The sequence below is a fragment of the Tachypleus tridentatus genome, chromosome 7 (assembly GCF_004210375.1).
Source record: "Tachypleus tridentatus isolate NWPU-2018 chromosome 7, ASM421037v1, whole genome shotgun sequence".
NCBI lineage: Eukaryota > Metazoa > Arthropoda > Merostomata > Xiphosura > Limulidae > Tachypleus > Tachypleus tridentatus.
Genome location: NC_134831.1, coordinates 60,741,310 through 60,763,614, shown reverse-complemented (window position 1 = coordinate 60,763,614; position 22,305 = coordinate 60,741,310). Strand labels below are relative to the sequence as shown.

At 30.6% G+C, this 22,305-nt stretch overlaps 2 protein-coding genes across 4 annotated transcripts in view; one reads left to right on the top strand and one right to left on the bottom strand.

Annotated features, from left to right (window-relative positions):
• The first annotated feature begins 3,650 nt into the window (after nucleotides 1–3,650).
• On the top strand, nucleotides 3,651–9,314 carry Tpt (tRNA 2'-phosphotransferase). 3 transcript variants are annotated; one of them, XM_076511958.1, is made up of 2 exons: nucleotides 3,651–4,432; nucleotides 9,212–9,314. In XM_076511958.1, exon 1 carries the CDS (start codon nucleotides 3,769–3,771, stop codon nucleotides 4,429–4,431), a length of 663 nt encoding a protein of 220 aa, XP_076368073.1. In that variant the 5' UTR covers nucleotides 3,651–3,768; the 3' UTR covers nucleotide 4,432; nucleotides 9,212–9,314. The 3 variants fall into 3 exon arrangements, 2 of the variants coding, with proteins under 2 accessions (XP_076368073.1, XP_076368072.1); XR_013030833.1 differs by lacking the exon at nucleotides 9,212–9,314 and adding an exon at nucleotides 4,908–5,148 and having other exon boundaries at nucleotides 3,652–4,508; XM_076511957.1 differs by lacking the exon at nucleotides 9,212–9,314 and adding an exon at nucleotides 4,908–5,148 and having other exon boundaries at nucleotides 3,652–4,432.
• A 230-nt stretch (nucleotides 9,315–9,544) lies between these two features.
• The window catches only part of LOC143255771 (exportin-2-like), a 71,778-nt gene continuing 59,017 nt past the window's right edge, over nucleotides 9,545–22,305 (bottom strand). Inside the window, 5 exon segments of the mRNA XM_076511959.1 lie at nucleotides 9,545–10,233; nucleotides 11,681–11,912; nucleotides 14,198–14,341; nucleotides 19,280–19,361; nucleotides 21,337–21,420. Of these exon segments, the coding sequence (XP_076368074.1) occupies nucleotides 10,144–10,233; nucleotides 11,681–11,912; nucleotides 14,198–14,341; nucleotides 19,280–19,361; nucleotides 21,337–21,420 (632 nt within the window). The 3' untranslated portion in view covers nucleotides 9,545–10,143.

Below are 22,305 nucleotides of genomic sequence, written 5' to 3'. Positions count from 1 at the left end.
CGCCATTTCTTTTTAAAATAATTTAGTGCATTATGTAAGAGGCTTACAGATGTTGTTTCTACGTTAGCATACTTGTGCATGAATATGGATGAAGTACTAAGTGGTACTTTACAGGCTGAAGTTAAGATTGAATTTTGCATTTTTTGTAGTTTTGTAATTGTTTTTGTGTTTTGTTTATCCAAGCAGGAGATGCTTATTCTATTATGGGTTTAATGTATGTTTTGTAGATTTTTTATTATGTTATCAGGTGATGTACCTTCATTTTACCTGAAAGACTTGCATAATTTGCTCTTTTTCAGATTCTAATCAGGGTATTGTTTGTATGCTGTGTCCACGTTAATTTGGTATCACAAGTTAATCCTAAAAATTTAGCAGAAGTAGCGGTCTGTAAAAGGGATCCGTTCATGTATAAATTTGGTGGATCTTTTTTCAGTTTATTTAATCTGCTGAATAATATTACTTGGGTTTTCGGAATATTTATTTTTATTCTATATTTCTGGCAGTATTGTACAAAATTATTCAGAACTGGTTGGAGGTTTGTTGCTGCAATTGAAGGAGTGGGGGCACTTTTCCAAACCGCTGAATAATTTTTGGAGTTTTTTTTTTTTTTTAATTTCGCGGAAAGCTACTCAAGGGTTACCTGCGCTAGCCGTCCCTAATTTAGCAGTTTAAGACTAGACAGAAGGCAGCTAGACATCACCACCCACTGCCAACTCTTGGGCTACTCTTTTACCAACGAATAATGGGATTGACCGTCACATTATAACGCTCCCACGGCTGAAAGGGCGAGCATGTTTGGTGCGACGGGTATTCTAACCTGTGACCCTCAGATTACGAGTCGAATGCCTTAACCCACCTGGCCATATCGGACCCTGATTTTTGAGATGCAAGCATAGAGTTATAAACAGAGAGAGAGCACTGTGACGTAATGAATGTTTCAAAATGGTCGCCAAAACGGTTTGTTTGTTTGTTTGTTTTGTAATTTCGCACAAAGCTACTCGAGGGCTATCTGTGCTAGCCGTCCCTAATTTAGCAGTGTAAGACTAGAGGGAAGGCAGCTAGTCATCACCACCCACCGCCAACTCTTGGGCTACTCTTTACCAACGAATAGTGGGATTGACTGTCACATTATACACCCCCACGGCTGGGAGGGCGAGCATGTTTAGCGCGACGCGGGCGCGAACTCGCGACCCTCGGATTACGAGTCGCACGCCTTACGCGCTAGGCCATGCCGGGCCCGCCAAAACGGGAACAATGTCAACAACACACAACCAACATACGAGCACACGCGAGTTTCGAAGGGAGTGAGAATTTCCTGAGAAAACTACATAAATGACCAAACATATCTGAGATTGTAGAAATTATGAAGCAAATTACGTGCATGAAGTAAATTTGCACAGTTAATTGCCGGCCTTATTGTCGAATAACGGCCGCTGGGCATCATAAAGTACCTGATTCGGTAGAAACTTCGTCTCTATATTCAATTAATTCTCAGTAAGATTGAGAGTTTTATTACTGAAGTTTAGTTATATCAAATCAACATGCGCTTTGGCGAAAAGGTTCTTTTCTTTTAGGATTTGTAGCAGTTTTGCGATAGATTCAGTTTTCCTTTTCATTGTTTGCTTGCATACTCTCAAATCGTTTTGTAGTTTTTTTTTTTAGTTTGTCCTTAGCTGCTTAAAGCTGATCTTCCACTAGGACTTTTAAACAATATGAATGCTTGACACCTGATGTCTGTTTCTTCTTCTTGGCACTGAGCATGTTTCCTTCATTTCAGGAGCTTGTTTTCATGGAGGTGATTTACTTTATGATTGTACAACTTGCTTATGTCGAAGATGATCTGAAAAGACGGTAGGCACTGCCAGAGGTTTCAGTTCATACTTCAAGATGTCATCTTCTTTTATGTTTTTTGGTTTTACTCCTTGGAATAAAGGAAAACTTTTTTTTTGTTTTAAGTTTTGTGATTGCAGCAGATTTTCACAAAGAAAGCCACTGGTAGTTTGTTGTTATCTCATTTTCTAAACAAACCTGAAGTTATTTCCCGATGACGAGAAACCCATTGAAATAAAAATGTATCTCAGGACGGCTGGCATGGGTATTAACACTTAATACTCAGACCCGAAATTAAGGACACATGCCCTCTAAACAGTAACAAATATAGGCAGTCATTATTATATATTTTACATATGTTATAAAGGCACTGATTGTATTTTTCAAGAATAAAAATATGACTTTTCTTTTCAAAAATATTAATAAGTATTGACAGTATTGTCCAAGTGGTTTTATACCTCTTGTATAATATTTTGCCAGAAAGTGTTCACTACACACCCTGTGATGCCTGAATGGCTGAAATCCTTCATGACTTACATTCTTCAATCATTGTTGACGAACTTCTTTATCAAAAGGAAATCTAAAAATAAAATTGTACTGTAACTGATTTTGAGGATACACTTTCCGATATCTCTCCGCTACACCTATCTAAAATCTTTTCAAATTTTAAAATCGGACAAGAAAAAACCAGCATTGGGACCAAAAACGTGTTTAATCTGCGTTTAATTTTCACCAGCGGCCATTGCCATTCATGATTTGGCTGCTTGATCGCTTACTCATATCTAAATACTAGTATATTTAATACTTCTGTCTAAATCAGTACCATATCAAACTCAATTCTGACCTCTAATGTCTTAATTCGGCGTATAGCCCAGTAGATCTAGTAGAAATTAGTACATTACAATTCAGTTTGACCCTTCACAGAAAAGTTTATAAATGTGAATACTTATTTATGGAAGAAGATTCTTGAAAACTTTTTACGCTTATATGTGCAATTAAAAGAAACTCAGCTCTAGGGCATTGTTTGAGAAGTTGGCGGTTATCCGTCAGTGATATTCAGACGTCTATTCCCGTTTTGACAATGGTGACCAGAGCTCTCTCTATATCTATAACTCTATGGAGACAAGTCAATAAGTCACGAGAATTTCACTTTCAATGCAAAGGCTTAGTAGAATGACTATATCAAAACATAATTTGAAAAGTGCTTGACATTAAATAGACGATGTGATCCATCGAAAGTTGATTGCTTTGGGAAAACACATATCACTCCCTGGCCAGGTGGGTTAAGGCGTTCGACTCGTAATCTGAGGGTTGCGGGTTCGAATTCCCGTCGCATCAAACATGCTGGCCCTTTCAGTCGTGGTAGCGTTATAATGTCACGGTCAATCCCACTTTAGTTGATAAAAGAGTAGCCCAAGAGTTGGCGGTGGGTAGTGATGACCATTTGCCTTCCCTCTAGTCTTACATTGCTAAACTAAGAACGGCTAGCGCAGATAGTTCTTGAGTAGCTTTGCGCGAAATTCAAAAACAAAAAACAAACAAACATAATACTCCCTTTCGACGCAAAATATTCATACATTCAAATAGCATATGTATGTGTTGAGATCGGGAATTTAGAATTTCCAATATAGGGATAATTATTGACTTTAAAAAATAACAGAAAAATGGACCTGTTTAAAGCTCTGAAAACCTTTTAAAATATCTGTTTTTTCTCTTGATTCACCTACCTTTATTAAAGTTAACAAATATTTTAGTTTTACTTTAGTATTTATTAAAACTGTTATATTTATCATTGCAAACATACACAAAAACACGATTTAGTAATCAACCGGCAGATTGCAGCAAAATAAAAATGGCAGCTTTAAGAGTAAATGTAGTGTATATCTAATAAGTAGATTTTCAGGTAACGTTTGAATATAAATAGCATTTGCAGTAGAAATGAGTGGAACAAGATCCAGCCGTAGTTATCCACGGGCTAAAAATAGAAATGATGATAAAGATGTTCGACTTTCAAAATCTCTGTCATGGTTATTAAGGCATGGTGCTGAAAAAGAAGGGCTAAATATAGAACATGGTGGTTTTGTAAGTGTAGATAAATTGTTGAGTTTTCCACAGTTTTCCTCTGTAACTGTTGAAGATGTAAAAAGAGTAGTTGAATATAATGATAAAAAGCGATTTACTTTGAGACATCATCCTGAAACTGGAGAATTGCAGATTCGAGCAAATCAAGGTCATTCAGTTAAAATAGGTGAAGAAGGTTTGTTGGTTGCATTAAAACCAGAAGATTGTCCAGATATGATTGTACATGGAACATACTTTAAGAACTGGCCAGAAATTAAAGTAGACGGTGTATCTAGAATGAAACGAAATCACATTCACTTTGCTGTCGGGCTGCCTGGAGAAAATGGTGTTATTAGTGGAATGCGTAAGAACTGCGAGATATTTATTTTGGTTGATGCAATAAAGGCGATTGATGATGGCTATAAATTCTTCCGGTCAGAAAATAATGTTATTTTATCACCAGGGGACAAAAATGGATATTTAAAGCCAAAGTATTTCAAAGAAGTATGGCAATTGTCACCAAGAATCCAGTTGTTGTAAAGTGAGCTTAGTTTAGATGTTTATTTATTAAATATTTTTACCTGAATTGTCATGTGAATTTTGCTAAATGAAATTATGTAAGTATAACAATTCCTACTTCACTTGAAAAAATGTATGTATAAATAAAGTTGCAAGTTGCAGTATATCAGTTTTGAAATTGGAAGGCTTATAATTAATGGTTATAAACATCACCCAGCCAATTATCATACCTTTGTAATAAAGTACAGTGATGCATGATTTACAGAAGATAAGTAACATTTTTAAAATACCTAATTTCATCTGTTCCTGTATTTATTAATTAAAAGTCTACACATTTCTATTGACAATGTTTCATGCTCAAGAAATTATAGATTCTTAAAGTAATTATTCATGTACAAACCACACTTGTAATTGACATCAGTTTCATTTAAGGTTTTGATAAAAGTGTGAAAGTATAATAAATTATTCTCATAAATTGTTTCTTTTTCTTATTTTAGAGCAAAGACATATTAGACTATCTGTTGTGTCCATCATGGGGGAATCAAACCTTAGATGTTAGCATTGTCAATCTGCAAACTTACCAGTCCCATCAGGGAACTTCTCATAGATATTATAGTGACCAACAACATGTTTGTTAATCACAAATTCATAAACACAATTTATACCAGTTATATGTTTCAGATGTATGTTTTCCAAATATTAGTGACTTAATAAATCAAGCAAGATTTGACATGTTGACAATGGACAAATGTAAGAACTGATTTCATATTGTGTTGAATAATCTGAAATTATTATTTTGAATTGTGTCCAAATTTAACAAAATGCATACACTTAGTTTTACATCATATAAAAATATAATCTTATTTAATATAAAACAAAACAATGATGTACCAATAACCATCATCAAATAAATCTTCTGTAGCTTTTTCTTTCCTTGCAGAATAGTAAGGTGGTTGCAAATTCAGATACTTAAAACTAATGTCTCATATTCAGAATTATAAGGTTGATAAAATAACCCATGTGAATTGACAAAATTACTTCATGTTACACATAATATTTATATCCTATTTTTTAATCAAATAAACAAAGTTTGCTATACAGGTATAAAGCCAAATTTTTATGTAGCACCTCTTCACAGTCATTTTTTTGCAGCCACCCCAACTTTTTGATTATTTTTTCCCCTTTATTTGAAGTATCATTTTTTGATCATACAAAGAATACTTTTGAGTAAAAAAATGAGATGAACACAGTTGATTCCTTTTCAGTTTTCTTTATTTGTCATAAATCTAGTATCAATTTGACAAAACAAAAACAACTTCTGTTTAATATGGATCCTTTGAAAATAAGCAACAATCATGAAAAAGAAGAGATGTAAATTTTCTGTACAAAAAAAACATTTTTTAACACTCCAAATACTTATACTGTAAGTTCTTAAGTAGATAAGATTTTTGACAAGCTTTATTGAAAATTAAATAAATACAAATTTTGAAATGAATATTTAGCTGAAAAATTCAGCAGTAAACATATGTTTGCATTTTAGTCCAATTATAAATATATAGTAAACAGTAGATATCTTACATAGCCTTATTGTATTTAATGTAAATGCATTTGGGTTATATTTATGTGTTGTTTTCAACTTATGCATATATTCAAAGTGGAAACAGTACTCTTGCAATCTTCTTTTCATAATTGCTTGAATGATGATTAGACCTCTGATGTTTGTGATGCTATATCTACTTCACCACATTATTGTGGCTTTGGATACAGTCATGCTGCATAAATTTTAATGGTAGAAAAGTTTTAGCAGTGATTGGTGATTTTACATCTTTAAAGCAAAGCTGTTTTTCTTAAATAATCATGAAGCAGTTTATGAAAAATATACATTTGTTATATTTTATAAGGCTAAAGTATATCATAATAATTATACATTATTTAAAATAGGGTCAGTTTAAAAATGTTTCAAAGACTGATAGTTTTTTCTCCTTGGGTATTAACTAGGATAGGGTACATGAGGTCACCAGGTTTAATATTTGTGAAAAAAAAATATGCTTAGTTGTAAATTTATATACCTATTAATTACTTAATTATAGTTTTAAAATTAGCATTGCAGACCTATCATTCAGATATTCATCCACCAAAAAGTTATTGTTGAGGATGCTCTTCATTCAGTAGCAGAAGTCATTGAGCCTGTTGGTTTCTATTGATTCTCAAACTTTCTGCATAATGTTACATGAAAGCTATTAATAGTACTGTGTAGTAATTGCACATTTTTATGTTGCTTAATGAATAATTTTTTGCATTTGCAAAATTTACATTTTTTTTTCTTAGTTATTTCTTTTGGATATTTGTGCAAGCTGCATGAGACTTTTCTGATCCTACTTTTTAACTGATAGAGATAAAACAGGAACTTTTCAATATCCAACTCTAGGGTTACTTTAATTGAATAGTAGGACTTGACTATCGCTGTTATGCACTTATTGCCTCATGCATCGAGCATAATCTTGTGGAATAAAATTCAAAATACAAACCTCAGTTTGTCATGCTAAAAAGTAGCCTCTACTTTATGTACACTTATTTGTAAACTAAGGGGCAATATTTGAAAAAAAATAATTTATAAATTAATGTGGATGAAACAGCTGTAAATTCTGCTGGCTGTGATAGTAATTATTTTAGTTAAAAACTGACTTTTAATGAATTATTACTTTGATGATTTGTTTTGACATTCTTTGTTCATGTGGAGGGTGAATTTTATTTTTGTAGTTGTTTTTAATAAATCAAGATTCATGGTGATCTCTTGTTTACCCAACTCTCCATGGTTTTGAACCAAAGTTAAATAAAAGCTGGAAAATTATATACATCAAAGGACAATGTCTCCATATGACTTGAAATATGAAACTGTTGGACAGTAATGAAAGAATCTACTTCTGAATGAACCACTGAGGACTTATCAGTACCTTTTTTACTTAATTGTTATAGTAGAGGAAGTAATATCATTTATAAAATCTTCTTGTTATGATTGATAAGGAAATTAGTACTGTTTGTTTGGTTGGTTGATTGAAATTATGTAGAAAGCTACACAATGAACTCTGTGCTCTACCTACCAAGGGGAATTGAACCCTTAATTTTAGTGTTAAACCATCCATGGTATCAAAACCTGGTTTCTAGTGGTGTGTGCTACTGTTTTGGATTGCCACTGTTAGGAAACAAAAGAAAATAACATGTTTTCTTGGTCTACAATTTAAAAAATATTAAGTGGTTGAATCTAAAACTGATGTTTACTTAAAGGAAAAACATTTTAAAAGTTTTATTTTTTTTTATTCTTCTAAACCAGGGGTTCCCAACCGGGGGGTCGCATAGCCTTGTTAGAAGTAGCTTGGGATAACATTAATTTTATTTCATCAATTACATTTTCATGTCATGAGTGCCAAAAGGTTGGGAACCCCTGTTCTAAACTGAGTGCACACAAATAAGCTTGGCAAATCTTTCTTAATTTTGGGGTGCCATAGCCTATTTGGACCAAGCATCTATTTCTTGACAGAAAATTACTCAAACATCATAAAATGCATTAAATTTGAAGTATTAACTGGAATGCAAGGTACATTTTTATATGTATATCAACACAAGCTGTTCCAGGATTGCTGATTAAGTTTTAAGTTTCTCCATCTGTTAAGAAAACAAACACTTTTTGTGTGTTTTCTTATAGCAAAGCCACATCAGACTATCTGCTGAGCTCACTGAGGGGAATCAAACCCCTGATTTTAGCATTGTAAATCTGGAGACATACAACTGTACTAGCAGGGGGGGGCACTATTTTTTGTAACTTATACCTTAATAAATTTAATTACAAATGTTATGTAATCCCTAAACATTATCCTTCCAAATTAGAACTTGAATGAATGGAAGTTCATTCCATTCTAAAGACCGGAGGCTGAACATTATCTACACTTAAGGCACAGTTTAACAATCATATAATTTAATTCAATGTTCATATTTTCAGTTCTTTTTATGCTTTCTTATTACATTCTTATAAAAAACACAAGCACCAGGCAGGCACACCATGAACATTTTGTTAAAGTGGTCCCAGATGTATTAGTTTCAATGAATAACTTGTTTAGAACGTTTTTGAAAAAACAAACTAAAAGTGAAATTTAAACAAATGGAAGTTCAGGTTTCTAATATAATAATTTAAATGTCTGTATTGGTTCTACTTTCACAGTTTATGAGTAGCTGAATTTAATATTTTCAAATTACTGAACTTTGCTGCAGCTAAAGAATAGGATTGAAATGTTTTGCATGCTAATATATTTTTCACATACATTCCTACTTTGAGAATCTTCACAATGACTTTTCATTCTTATTATACAGTTACTCTTAGGTTGCATGATTTTGTTTTGATGAAAATAATTTTTAATTTGTAAACAGTGGGATTTGTTTACACAGATTAAATACTGATTTTTTGAAGAACAAGAATACAATAACTTTATTTCAAGTTTTTCTTTAGTTTCATATATAATTTACAGCTCTTGCTGAAGTCCCTCTATACTTATAATTTGCTTGTAATTTATATGAAAATTCATATTTGCTTCAAATATACATTTGAAATAAAACCAGTAGTTAGTTTGATTTTTACTTTTAAAAGCAGATTATCATGTGGTAGTTTTAGAGGTACTGTATTCTAGAATGAAATTGTATTGGCTTAATGAACAATGAGCAATGTGAACTTGAGTAACAAGATTTAGTAATTGTTTATTAACGTACAATTTTTTCTTATGAAGCATATATAAACTTTGTTTTCTTATAGCTTGGTATTAAGAAGTACACAAATACACCTATGTTGGAACTTCAACAGAAAATACGTAAGCGTTTCAATATAATTTAAGTGGAAATTCTCCATCTTGTACTGGGTTGAAGAAGAAACTCTATGCAGTCTGGTAATTAGTTCTTTCTATATTGTGAGCAAGGCAATTTTGTCTTTCGAAATTTATAACCTCACCAAAAACCCTAATTAATGTGCTAACTTGTTATAATATGAATGTTACCAAGAACTTTCTTAATCTCATATTCTTCAAAAAGAATTAAATAAACGTCTAACATTAGTGCTCAGGATCTCTAACAATGAACTTTAACTGCATAATTACAGTTTAGATATTTTATTAAAATACACTTCCTTAACTACAAAAAAAACTGTAAACAGTTAATTTCAGTTTAATGTTATTTTTTTTACAGTAACAAAAGTACAGTATAATATTTAATTAAAACGTTTTATTGAATAGAAGACACACAAAATCTGAAAGCTAGATTTTGAAGCAATTTATGTACAACTTACTCTTATTAAAACATGAGAAATAAGTTTGTGAAACAGACCTCTTCTAGGCTTTGAAAATATTAAATAAGTAATCAGGTTTCTTTTCAAACACTATTAATCAAAATTTTTTTTTCTTTAACCTATTTTAAAAAAAACCCTTTTATTACATTGTACTTATCAAAGAGTGATGCAGGTTGTTTAAATAATAATAATAAAAAAAAAAGCTATATTTTGTTCATTTCTTCAGGATTACATCATTTTGCGTTGTTTATCTGACAGGTGTTTGATGATGGTTTATTTCATATCCTGATCCCAAGGTTCTTTCTTCAGTCTTTGTTATATGGTTTTGTCTCTCTGGATATTTCTGCACTTCATTAACATGCAGTGATGTGAAGGAACAACACAAGGTCTGGAAACAGATGAGTTCTTTATGCCAGCTGGATATTAGCAGCTTGCAAGTATTTGTACAGATGAGCTGCTGCATCAGGAGCAAGGCCTGATGATATGAGAGGTGTCAACTAAACATGAAAAATAATGAAGGACTTGGTTACCTGTTTACTGAAACATAATACATTTTAGTAATGAGAAGCCAATACACAAGGCTAAGTTGAAGTTTGATACGCTAGTGAAAATATACATCGTAAGTGAAAAAATGTATTAATGAAGTCTTCAAACAAAAAGTTCATATTGTCTACTAGTCTACAGTCATGAATTTAATAAAAAATGTAACTGAAAATATTATTTTTCTCCATTGTACTACTGATTAAAATACAACACATCAACAAACCCAGGCTTCCATTTGCATCCCCCTTACATATCACAAACAACTGCATGTGGTTTGATGTAAACTTAATACCTTAGTTAAACTAAATATCTTTAGTTATTTTTATTAAAACTGTAAATTTGTCTGCTTTTAAGCACATATAACTACTGTTTTCAGTATGTTGACTCACAATGTAAAAGCTCATCCCTTACATACATGTTTTGCCCACTTCAATAAAGATTGATATACAGGTCAGAACACAGTGGTAAAAGCTAAGCTTGGTGTTCTGATGGTAGTAGAAAAAAGTAGCCATGAAGAGCTTCTTGTTCCAATTTTACAACTTGAAAACAATATTATAATTCCAGTTATAATACTAAAGAATGACAAGAAAAGGTTGTTCTGTGTTTCATTTTTCTGACAAAGCAACTATGTTGGGTCTTGTTTGTTTAAATACCTTCTTAAATGGGCAAAGAAAATAAAATATATAAATGAATGTAAAATTGGTTTTAAAACTATTACATAAATAAAAAATTTTGGCATGATAAAAAGTTATTTTTAATATTGATTTTTTGTAATGAAAAAATAAATTGTACAGGTCTAAAAAAATGAAAAACTTTAAAACAATGTAGGAAGACAAAAATCAACAAAAAAGCCTACAAAGGTAGCCAACTTTAAGTTTCTTAATTCTTTAAACCCAAAATTTTCAGTGTTTTTTTGCCAGAATACTTTCACAATTTCTTTTCCTTAACTTTTGTAGATAATATATGGTTTTGATTAGTTTTCAGCCAAAGAGACACTGATACCATCGAGTTGAAGGAGTTGAAAATAATACTACAATGAAAAATTTTAGAGGTGCATAATTTATTGTAGAAGCTACAAGACCTATAGACAGTATCATTAGTTTTTCTTTGTTACAATTCAATATAACAAATAGTTAAGCAGATGCATTAATTTGATTCACCCAGGTTTCTTAATGTTCTACACATATGCAAAGGATGCTATACCTGAGCAGCAAAAGAAAAACGTTTGTATGTTGTTTCATGTAATACCAAACCAGAAGCGAAGTACATCAGTATGAATGAGAAAGTTAAATACTATTGTGTTTCAGACACACAATATTAATGTAAGTAAAAGTTGTAAGAATATGAAGAAATATTTTGTAATGTGTTGCTGGTATTTATGCAGAGGTCAAAACAACTAACCTTTCCAGGCTGACTGACTGAGAGCTTGTGTAGATTCTGTGCAAGTGTAACACGAGCATCTGGTATTGTGTCTTTGAAAGGATCATGTTCCCGACTACCAGCAAATACTAGATGCGAGTAAGCTGTTTGATATCCAGGGGTTTCATCTATTTCAATGAAATGTTCATCATCAGGAATAGTATCATCTTCTGGCAACTCAAACAGACCAATCAAAGCTTGAAGAAGAGCAGCCCTGTGAATGAATGAATATGTCATGAATGACACTTAACCAAAGTATCAACTATAAATCACTTGCAATTTATTAAATTCAAATTCAGTACTTGCATATATAAAATACAAATTATTTAAACAGCATATAGCAACTTCTTTCACTGAAAAGTCAACTGACTGAATGTGTTTAAAGACTTGTTTATGAAAAAAGTTAATTCACGAGCATAAAAAACAAACAAACCCAACAATAATGACAAGAAATAGAGAACATGAAAATGTCAGCAGAACCATGAACATTTAACAGATGCAAGTGATGAAAAAAACAGCTGAATATTTTGTACCTAAACCCTCTTTACTCAAAAAATAAAATAATTTAATTAAAAAGAAATACAAACATTCTTTGTATCCAAAACATCTTCAAACAAAAACGACAAAACAGATAACATCAAATGCATTTCATTTATGTTACATGAAGAGTCGCAATAAATAGGAAGAATTAGCAACAAAAACAAGGAGGAAGAAACAATGTAATTAAAGAATATTAACTACATCGGTTACATCCAAAAATACATTCACTTCCAGTAAAATAACTTTTTTCCCCTTCAAAATCATTTGGAAAACTAAGAATTCATAAGAAGTAAACATTGTTATTCAAGTTCAAGCTTATAAAAAAAGAATGAATTTTGTAATGGGCAAAAGTTTCAAAATTCTTTCATGGAGAAAACTATTACTGGTGTAAAGTTTTGGTACCATACATACCTTAATGCTATTAACTGTTGTTTTTCTTTACTCAAGGACTATCTGCACTAGCTGTCCCTAATTTAGTAGTATAAAACTAGAGGAAAGGCAACTAGTCATCACCACCCACTGCTAACTTTTGGGCTACTCTTTTACTAACGAATAGTGAGATTGACTGTCATATTATAATGCCCCCATGGGTGAAAGGGTGAGCATGTTTGGTGTTACTGGGATGCGAACCTGCGACCCTCAGATGACAAGTCAAACACCTTAACTTACCAGGCCATGCCTGGCCCTTAATGCAATTTATACAGGCTTGGTCATTTTGACTAACCTTGCAAAACTTTTAATATAGTAATATAGTAAAATTGTATCTTCACAAAATTTGGCAAGCTTTTTACTAAATATTACAAGTCTTTTTTCTTTTGCACACAACAAATAATATGTTTCAATTAATTTTTACTAAACATTTATCAGTAAATTTATAAAGTCAGTGTCTGACAAGTCTGAGGGAAAAGGTATTTTCGTATGAAAAACTTTTTTCATCTAAACTTTTTAAACTTCATTTGCAGAACCTCTATGATCTCTTAAATTAATATCAAGTTGTCTTTTTTGTGGTAAAACTTTATATGAAAGAAATCTAAAATATCCATTTGGGCAATTCAGAGTGAGCAAGTATCAGATTACATAGATAACACTATGAATTTATTTAAATATATCTTTTGGAAATAAGAAGTTAAAATTTAGGTAATATTACAATTTGGTTTATCAAGTATATTTTGATGTCAAGTTTACTAATATGGATTAATGTTAAAGTAGCTTAATTAACTTTTGAATGCAACTATGTAAAAAAGGTTTGACATATTCTCATCTAACTAAATCTTCCATAAAAGTGTATATAACTTTCACGTTTATATTGATGTAGCTATCTAAACTATTTAACAAGTATCAAGTTACAGATTTTCTTTCTTCAAACATAACAAATTATGTTAATAATTGAAGATTTAGAATATGCTGTCATATTCTCTAGTTTAAACTATGTACAAAAAAGTTAAATTTCTTGGAATGAAACATTTTTTAGTTACTTGTTGAACCCCTTATCCAATGTAAATTTTCTAATTTAAAAGTAACTTTTTAATAACATCTTAACACTATCTTATGTTAAATATATTAACAAATTTATATAAATAATGGTTATAGTTTCCAAGAATGGACATGAAACACTTCACTCAAATACAAATATGTAATAAACATTTGAAGTTCATAAGAAATTTTTCTCATTTAGGCACTTAGGGTAAAATTTTGCTAAAACTTTAAAGATTCTAAACAAAATTAAAAGGAGCATCTTTTATCCAATAGATATATTAACTAGTGAATAATAACACTGCACAACAAAACCAAAACTATATTTGTTCATACCTACCAGGTAGCTGTCACAATCAGCAAAAACTTTTCAAAAAAATTGTTGTGCAGAGTAATTTTAATATTCATTACATAAATATATGCATGCTGATTAGAAAATTAAGACATCTCTATACATTAATTTGAGAAATGTACATCAATACATACCAGTACATAGAATAATCTCCAAGTAGCTCAGGTGTGTTGGTAAGAATTTTTATAATTCCTGCAGCACAGATTTTTCTTTCTACATTACCTGAAACCTTCTGAAGTTCTGGAATATACAGCCGTTCTAGAACCATACCAAACATCCTGCAAATAGTTTTTTTTTTTTAAACTTATGTCTGTGAATATATTATCACTGTTTATAAAACTGCTCTTGCAAAGATTTCCAAATACTGCAGTTTGACTAAAAACTCAACATGGTTTTGATCTTTGCAATAAAATGTCAAATGAATTTTAGACACAGACATCATGTTTCAAATTATGTAAATGCCATGGAGAAAGGGTGAATGTACGTGACAACTAATCTTTACAGTAACATTCCTCACGGTTCCTGTGTGTGATGTAGAACTACAATTTGTAAACAGTGAATCTAGCACGTGTCACTGGTTCCATGAGAAATTTAAATGTGCATACTTGTATCATGTTTCAAACCAATATCCAGTTTATATATAACCAAGAGAACTGAGTTTCATAAATTCTAAACTTTATTTATTAGATTAGTTGCAAAAAAATTATTACAGAAACCTTTTTCACATTCAAAACTCACTTTGCTTCATCCACCAAGTTTATTTTTCATGGTTGTTTATCTTAAACAATTATATTTTCTCACATCTAACAATAACCATAAATTTTTAATATTTTTCTGGTATTTAAAACAATTTGAACTGATTAGTAAAGCACAGCTTTTGTCTATAACTATGTATTAAAGTGTCAATTATCAGGATATTACAGATGAAATGGGTTACCAATTTTATGATGAAAGAGATATTTATGTTGCAAAGCTAATATATAGACTATTACAGATTTCAACTATTAACATAGTTTTAGGAGAATTTTATAACTATCTACATAAGATTTACATGATAAAGAATTAAGATGTGCATTACTTATGGCTATAATACTACACTATATATTAGATACTTAGTCAAAACTAAGTCTGTGTAGTTGTACTTTTATAAATATAATTCTGTTTTGTGTTGATCCTTTTTCATACTGTAATGCCTCAATAATTTATTACCAAATGCAAAATAACAATAACATAATGCTTAGGAATAAAAAGGGACTAACTGGTCCATCTTGACTATCCCATCCTCTAAACTTAAAAAAAAACAAAAAAAATCTTAAGGCCAGCCCTTATCACTCATACACTTATAATCAAGTTTTATCTTAAACTCTATCAAATTTACTGTCTTCATAATATTCAAATGCAGTCAATTCCAGGGGCTAACAAACTCTGTTAAAAAATAAAACTGTCTTAGCTGAAGATGACCCCTACCTTGCCAAAATTTATACTTGCATTCACTAGTCCTATTATTCTTGTCATTAAGTATGAAAAAAAAAGATGATGCATTAACACTACTAATTTCATTTAAAATCTTAAAGACCTCAGTCAAATCCCCTCTTTTTGCTCAAGAGAAATGTTTAGGGATCTTAATCTCTCCTCACATGACAAGCCTTCCATCCTAGCCATCATTCTAGTAACTCTCCTCTGAATCCTTTCCAACAATTCAATGTCCTTCCTGAGGTAAGGACATCAAAACTGGATACAGTACTCCAGATATGGCCTAATCAGTAATCTGTACAATGAAATTATGACCTCTCTGAACTTGTATTCAGTAGTTCTGTAGATATAACCTAAAATCCTATTTGCCCCACCACTAGCAATACCACACTGATTGGATGGTTTAAGAGACTGATCCTATACTTTCATGACACTGTCAAGATTATTTCCTTCAAAATTATAATTCAAATTACACTAACCCATATATCTTGCATTTATTATAATTAAAATCAATGTACCATTTATTTGCTCAATTCACAAAATGATTTAAATCTTTTTGTAAACCAGCAGCATCTTGACAACAAGTAACACTGAAGCTTTTATATCAGCAAATTTAAGTAATTTAAAGGAATTATTTCATCTGTTACTGATGTAAATCACAAAAGGGCAAAGGTCCTAAGAATGAGCCTTGAGGAACCTCACTTGTGATATTAATCCAATTTTACTAAATGTCATTTACTATAATCTTCATTTGCAGCCATTCTTCCCCAATTTTCTAATCTCTCTAATTTTTTTTACAAGTCTTTTATTAACTTGTCAAATGCCTGAAAATTCATACACCCTTACCTTCATCTACAATTTTCAAGAATGTTAAGGTTTAACTTAGTGAAATCTCTGCAATAAAATTATAAACTTTGTTAAATGGGTTTGCAAATTATTGTTTACCAAACTTTCCCAGACTTTTCCCACAACTGTTTAAGACTAACAGGCTTATAATTACTGGAACAATTTTTATCACATCCTTTGAAACAAAGAGTGCCATTAGCTAACTTTCAATTCTTTGGTACCTGCCAATTATTTAAGAACTTAAAAAAAAAAAAAAAAAAAAAATGTGATTTGGAGTATTAAAGAAATAAAAATGAGCCTAAATAATAAAATATTGTTGGTAAACACATCAATAAAGGTAATTAAAACACAAAAACAGTATAATTAGTTTTTATATTTCTTTATGAAAATCATTGCAAGAAAGTTACAAAATTTGTACAGAAAAGTAAAACATTTCTTTCAAAAGGCTATACGTAGACAGTGCTTTAATATTACACATACACACACCACCAATTCAGAAATTTAATAATAATAGTAACTTGCAAGATAAATAACTTATCTTTCCTCAGTCCTATAATTTAGTGCAAACCTTTTCAATTAAAAAATGCTAATTAATGATTAACTAGTAGGATCATAACCAGTCTTAAATACCATAGTATAATTATTTTAGAAAAGGTAGTTATTTTTATTCTCATGCAGGCCACCAATTTTCAACTAAACAGAAATTTCCCATTTTGTTTAACTCTTCTTATACAGGCTTGGTCATTCCTTTTACTAAATATTAAGTATTTACTATACAAAAAATCTTAATTGAATACTTTTCCTAGTGTTTTGTGTAAATTTAAGAATTTGAAGTCTAACTAATCCAAGTGCAAGACTTTCATGTTGATATTAAAAATATTTTTTTATCTTATACTTTTGAGTTTTCATTTTCATAATCTACAGAACATTTTAAATAAATGTTTTTTTTCAGAAAACTTTATACTTTGTTATTTTCTCTAACACTATTAAATATAATACATATATGCTGATGAAGGAAACCAATACTTAAGATAAATCTCTAACAGATTAATTTGAGCCATGTGCATACATACTTACCAGAACATGGAAAAATCATTAAGTATAATAAGGCACTTTGTAAGAATTTTTATGATGCCTAAGTCAAACTTAATCATGTGAATGTTAGAGGATTACAAACAATTTTTGAAAATGTGATGGGTAACATTACTAAAATTTATAAACTAACTCACTTTGAAAAAAAAAAAAGTAGCTCAAGTTATGGTATTGGTTTGTTTTGGAATTTTGCACAAAACTACCTGAGGGCTATCTGTGCCAGCCATCTATAATTTAACAGAGAAAAAGTAGAGGGAAGGCAGTAGTCATCACCACCCACTGGAAACTCTTGGGCTACTCTTTTATCAATGAACAGTAGGATAATAATGCTCCCGTGGGTAAAAGGGCAAGCATGTTTGGTGTGATAGGGATTCTGACCTGCAACCTGCAGATTGTAAATTCAACACCCTAACCACCTGGCCATTGTGAATTACATAATGCACATGCAACTCGTGTGCATACTTCACTGATAATTTTTATATAACTTTTAGATTTTAGTTACTTTTATACCAATAAATAAAAAAAAATTAATTTTTATGTGGCTTCTTTTATCTCTGACATAATCGTACTTCTTTGTAAAAACAGTAGTATATAATTTTTTACTTATTTTAAATATGAAATAACTCAAAAACATACTCAAAGTATATAACATCCTATAACTATTACAATTTAACTAAGGTAGAAGTACATTACAATAATTCACCTAACTGTTCAATGTGAACTTGGAGATAGTAACATTGAATCTTTAGGTCAAATAACTCAAAAACTCATGATAACGAGTTAATCTTATAAAGAAAATAATTCTCTTTGATTAGTTATAACTAATCCAAGGACAAATGCCAGTAAGAATTATTGACAATTCCCAAAATACATGGCAAGTAGGTTGAAAACTACAGAATCAGTGTTTTAGTAATTATCTGTAAGTGTGTAATACATGTTAAACTAACAACATCATATCTGTAAGTGTGTAACACATGTTAAACTCAGGACATTGTATCTATAAGTGTGTAATACATGTTAAACTCAGGACATCGTATCTATAAGTGTGTAACACATGTTAAACTCAGGACATCATATCTATAAGTGTGTAACACATGTTAAACTTATGACATCATATCTGTAAGTGTGTAACACATGTTAAACTCAGGACATCATATCTGTAAGTGTGTAACACATGTTAAACTCAGGACATCATATCTGTAAGTGTGTAATACATGTTAAACTCAGGACATCATATCTATAAGTGTGTAATACATGTTAAACTTATGACATCATGGAAGTGATGAGAAAATCAAATATAGGCTAGTCTGAGCAAACTACAAAACTTAAAAACAAACAACAGAGAATTGAGAGTAGCTATTACAAGTGTGATGTGTAACACTATTAGTATTTCTCTCAATTGTTTTGCATTATATGGCCAGATCATTTTACTACAATAGGAAAGGACAAAAAAATATTTAACTAGTTCTATTAAATATAAAAAGACAGCTTTCCATTCATTCTTTTGTTTGAAACTACTACCTCAGATAAGTAGGAAAGCCAGAACAAAAATATAGAAAGTACAAACCAGTATGCATTCATTTTTCACATTAAACCAGTAATTTAAACTACAGTAGCCTACAGAATTATGCAGTTATTCACTGAAGCAATTCACTAATATAAGCTTTTATGTTTTTGGGTTATTTCTTATCAAACATGAGAGAGCATGTCATAACTGGACAAGAAACGAAACAATAAATAAAAAATGTGCACACATTTAACATTAACAAAATACAAAGATTTAAACTGAGTGTTCTACTACTCACTTTGGCTGAATTCCATCAATTGTGTTAATCAACACACTCCCTCCATACTTGTATGCAAACAACGAAAAAAACACTAGAAGTCCTGGAACAGAAAACGTATTTTTCTACACATTTCACAAAAATACTACAAAGACCAAAAAACAATGGAACAGATAGTTTATATCATAATGACATTTAAATATTAGATTATAGGTTATAAGATTCTGCAGATATAATTTACAAATTCCAACAAGTTCATAACTTTCAAAGGTGGAAAAAAAGGAGAATTTATAGGAAGTTCAAAATGGACAAAGTTTTCATTAAAGATACTGATATTATTAGTAACTACTATTAACAATCTTCTTGTGCAAACACACCTAATTAGCTTTAACATAAAAACAGTATGCAATGGATAAAGTTTACTCTATAGTAACAAATTTATTGTATGCTAATTTCAAAATAAGAACTGTAACTAATACATTTGTAGAAGAAAACCTACTTTGGTTTTTGATAGCAGCTTATAATAAAATGTTTTAGATATACCTATATAAAATTATGCTATGACACATTCTACTGTCATATAACACTGAAAATGTATCTTGATACAGGATGGATTCCAATGAAGAGCTTTTCAAATGATAAATATTACTATAGGTTATGCCAAAATGTCATTAAATCACAAATTTTGATCTGTCATTAAATCATTAACAAAACAAAAGCACTGTTTATAAGTATGTTTAGTGGCAACATTACCAAGTGCCATTATTGTCAAGATATGAAACAGGATGAGCACTTAATGATTTCAGAACATGGTTGTCCCATAGAATATTTTAGAGAAAAATGACAATGACAAATGAGAGAGAGTTGAACAAATGAGAATGAATAACAATGCCACATCCTCCTAGGGCATGTTTAAATGCATGAAGGTTGGCATACTCTTTCACATTGTTAATAGTTTCCTTCCTGTAAAACCAACAGAGCCTTGCTGACAACAAGGACAAATAAATTTATAAACTATTAATGATGACTGTACAGTTGGTATTGGATCTACAAATTTAGAAAAGACAGTAAGTTACAATTAGATTAAAATACACGCCTTAATTGTACCTGTGGGTATAACCTCAGACAACCTGTTTAAGCTAATTCTTAATAAATAAAAAATATTCACCCATAAATGGTACAACTGATGACTAAAGGGAATTCAAATACTTTGGTTGGAATTATGGTATATAAACTTTATACTTATTTAAATAATTCAGTCTTATATACAAAATCCTTGATGTCAATAAATTCTTTACACACAGCTTTGTTAGTGCTAGGTATTTCAAACACATGGTGAAATAATACTTTAACAACTTTAGTTTAAGAACATTATAAGTGAAACTTAAAACTGAAATATAAGCTTGCAAATGTTTTCTTATGATAAACATGATAATACAATCTATTATTGTAATAAATCAAGGTATCCAGAAAGGGAAGTTTATGTTCTTGCTGATATTTCTAAGTATGTTTCATGTTGTGTTTACCAGACAGATACTGAAGAAATTGGGAAGCTTGATCAGATCTTAAAGATATTTTAACACTAAAGAGGTTTTAATAGATGCAGACAATTTTCCAAACATTATTTTTCATGAAAAAATATAAATAAATTAACCAAGGATGTCACAAGTCTCAAGCACATAGCAACATTGTCAACCTGATCATAAAGTTTACCATTCAACAAACAGATTCTTTTGTGACAACAGATTTTGGACTAGACATGTTACTTCAGATGTTGTCATACTTCAACTTAAAACTTAACTATATTGTCTCTGAACTATATAATTGCACACAGTGACTAAATATTAAAACTAGCAAGATGCATACCACTATCAAACTTTAGTTGTTGAATTTCATGATAGGCTCAAAACTGTCTTTCAGAGCCTATTAATCTGTGCATGATATTTCTGTTAAATCAGTATAACTGAAAATATAAAAACAATTATATTCTTTATAATTTTTTTTATAATCCAGGAAATCTTCCATAAACTAACTAAAAAATTAAATCATTATTTTACTAGTCTATTGCTGCTTCTTACCTTTGATATATTTTGTTGTTTTTGAATTCTGTAACCTCTGGAAAAGCAGAATAAACACCTGTTTTATATACTGTTCAAGAGCTTCTCTAGAAAGAAAAAAGATTAGAAGGAGTTTTTCAATTTTAAAAACAAAGAACACAGCAAGTGTTTTCAAAACATGCAAGTTCAAAAAATGAATAAAACACAGATTTGATACTCTACAACCTGAGCCTCACAGAAGGTGGATGCTTCTTCAGTGGTGAAGAAAGATTCACTGATTGAAAGTGCTCTGGTTATGGGTATCATATTTTCATACAAATTAGGAAATGTAATACAACATTTGAGAATTTTAGAATTTGAGAGTAATATATTTTACTATCATGTATTGATGTTAAGTTTTAATCTTTTCTTCAAAAATATTTGTTTTTCAAGAATTCTGAAACACTGTCAGTAAAGGAAATGTATTATTTAAGGTTCACTGTATGAATCAATAAAAACTCCAAACTTGCATAGGTTTCTATGTTTAAAACTTTTAAGTTAGCAAAATTTTGACTATGATACAGATGGGTAATTACTGAAACATAATTAAAAGTTCAATACATTAAGTTGCAAATGCAAAGAAAGTTTAAGTTCATTTATGTTCTCACTCCAATACTAATGTACATGCTGTAGCCCTTACTTAACCCTTTCACCATGGAAAGTGGATAGAGTTAATGGAAGGTTAAATGTTACTGATAGCACATTCTGTATGATCAGTAGATAATGTGAGGTATTCACACCCTGATGCAAAGATATCAGCAAAATATATTTTCTGTGTTTTTACCTTAATTTTAGGAAGTTACCAATGTGATAACATCAAGATATGCTATGTAAGTGTATCTTGCATATCATAATGCATAATACAGCAAAACCTACTGCTAATTTATGATGTTTTCTGATGGAGAAATGACAATAATTGGTCACTGATTGTGAAATCTAATTAAGTGATGA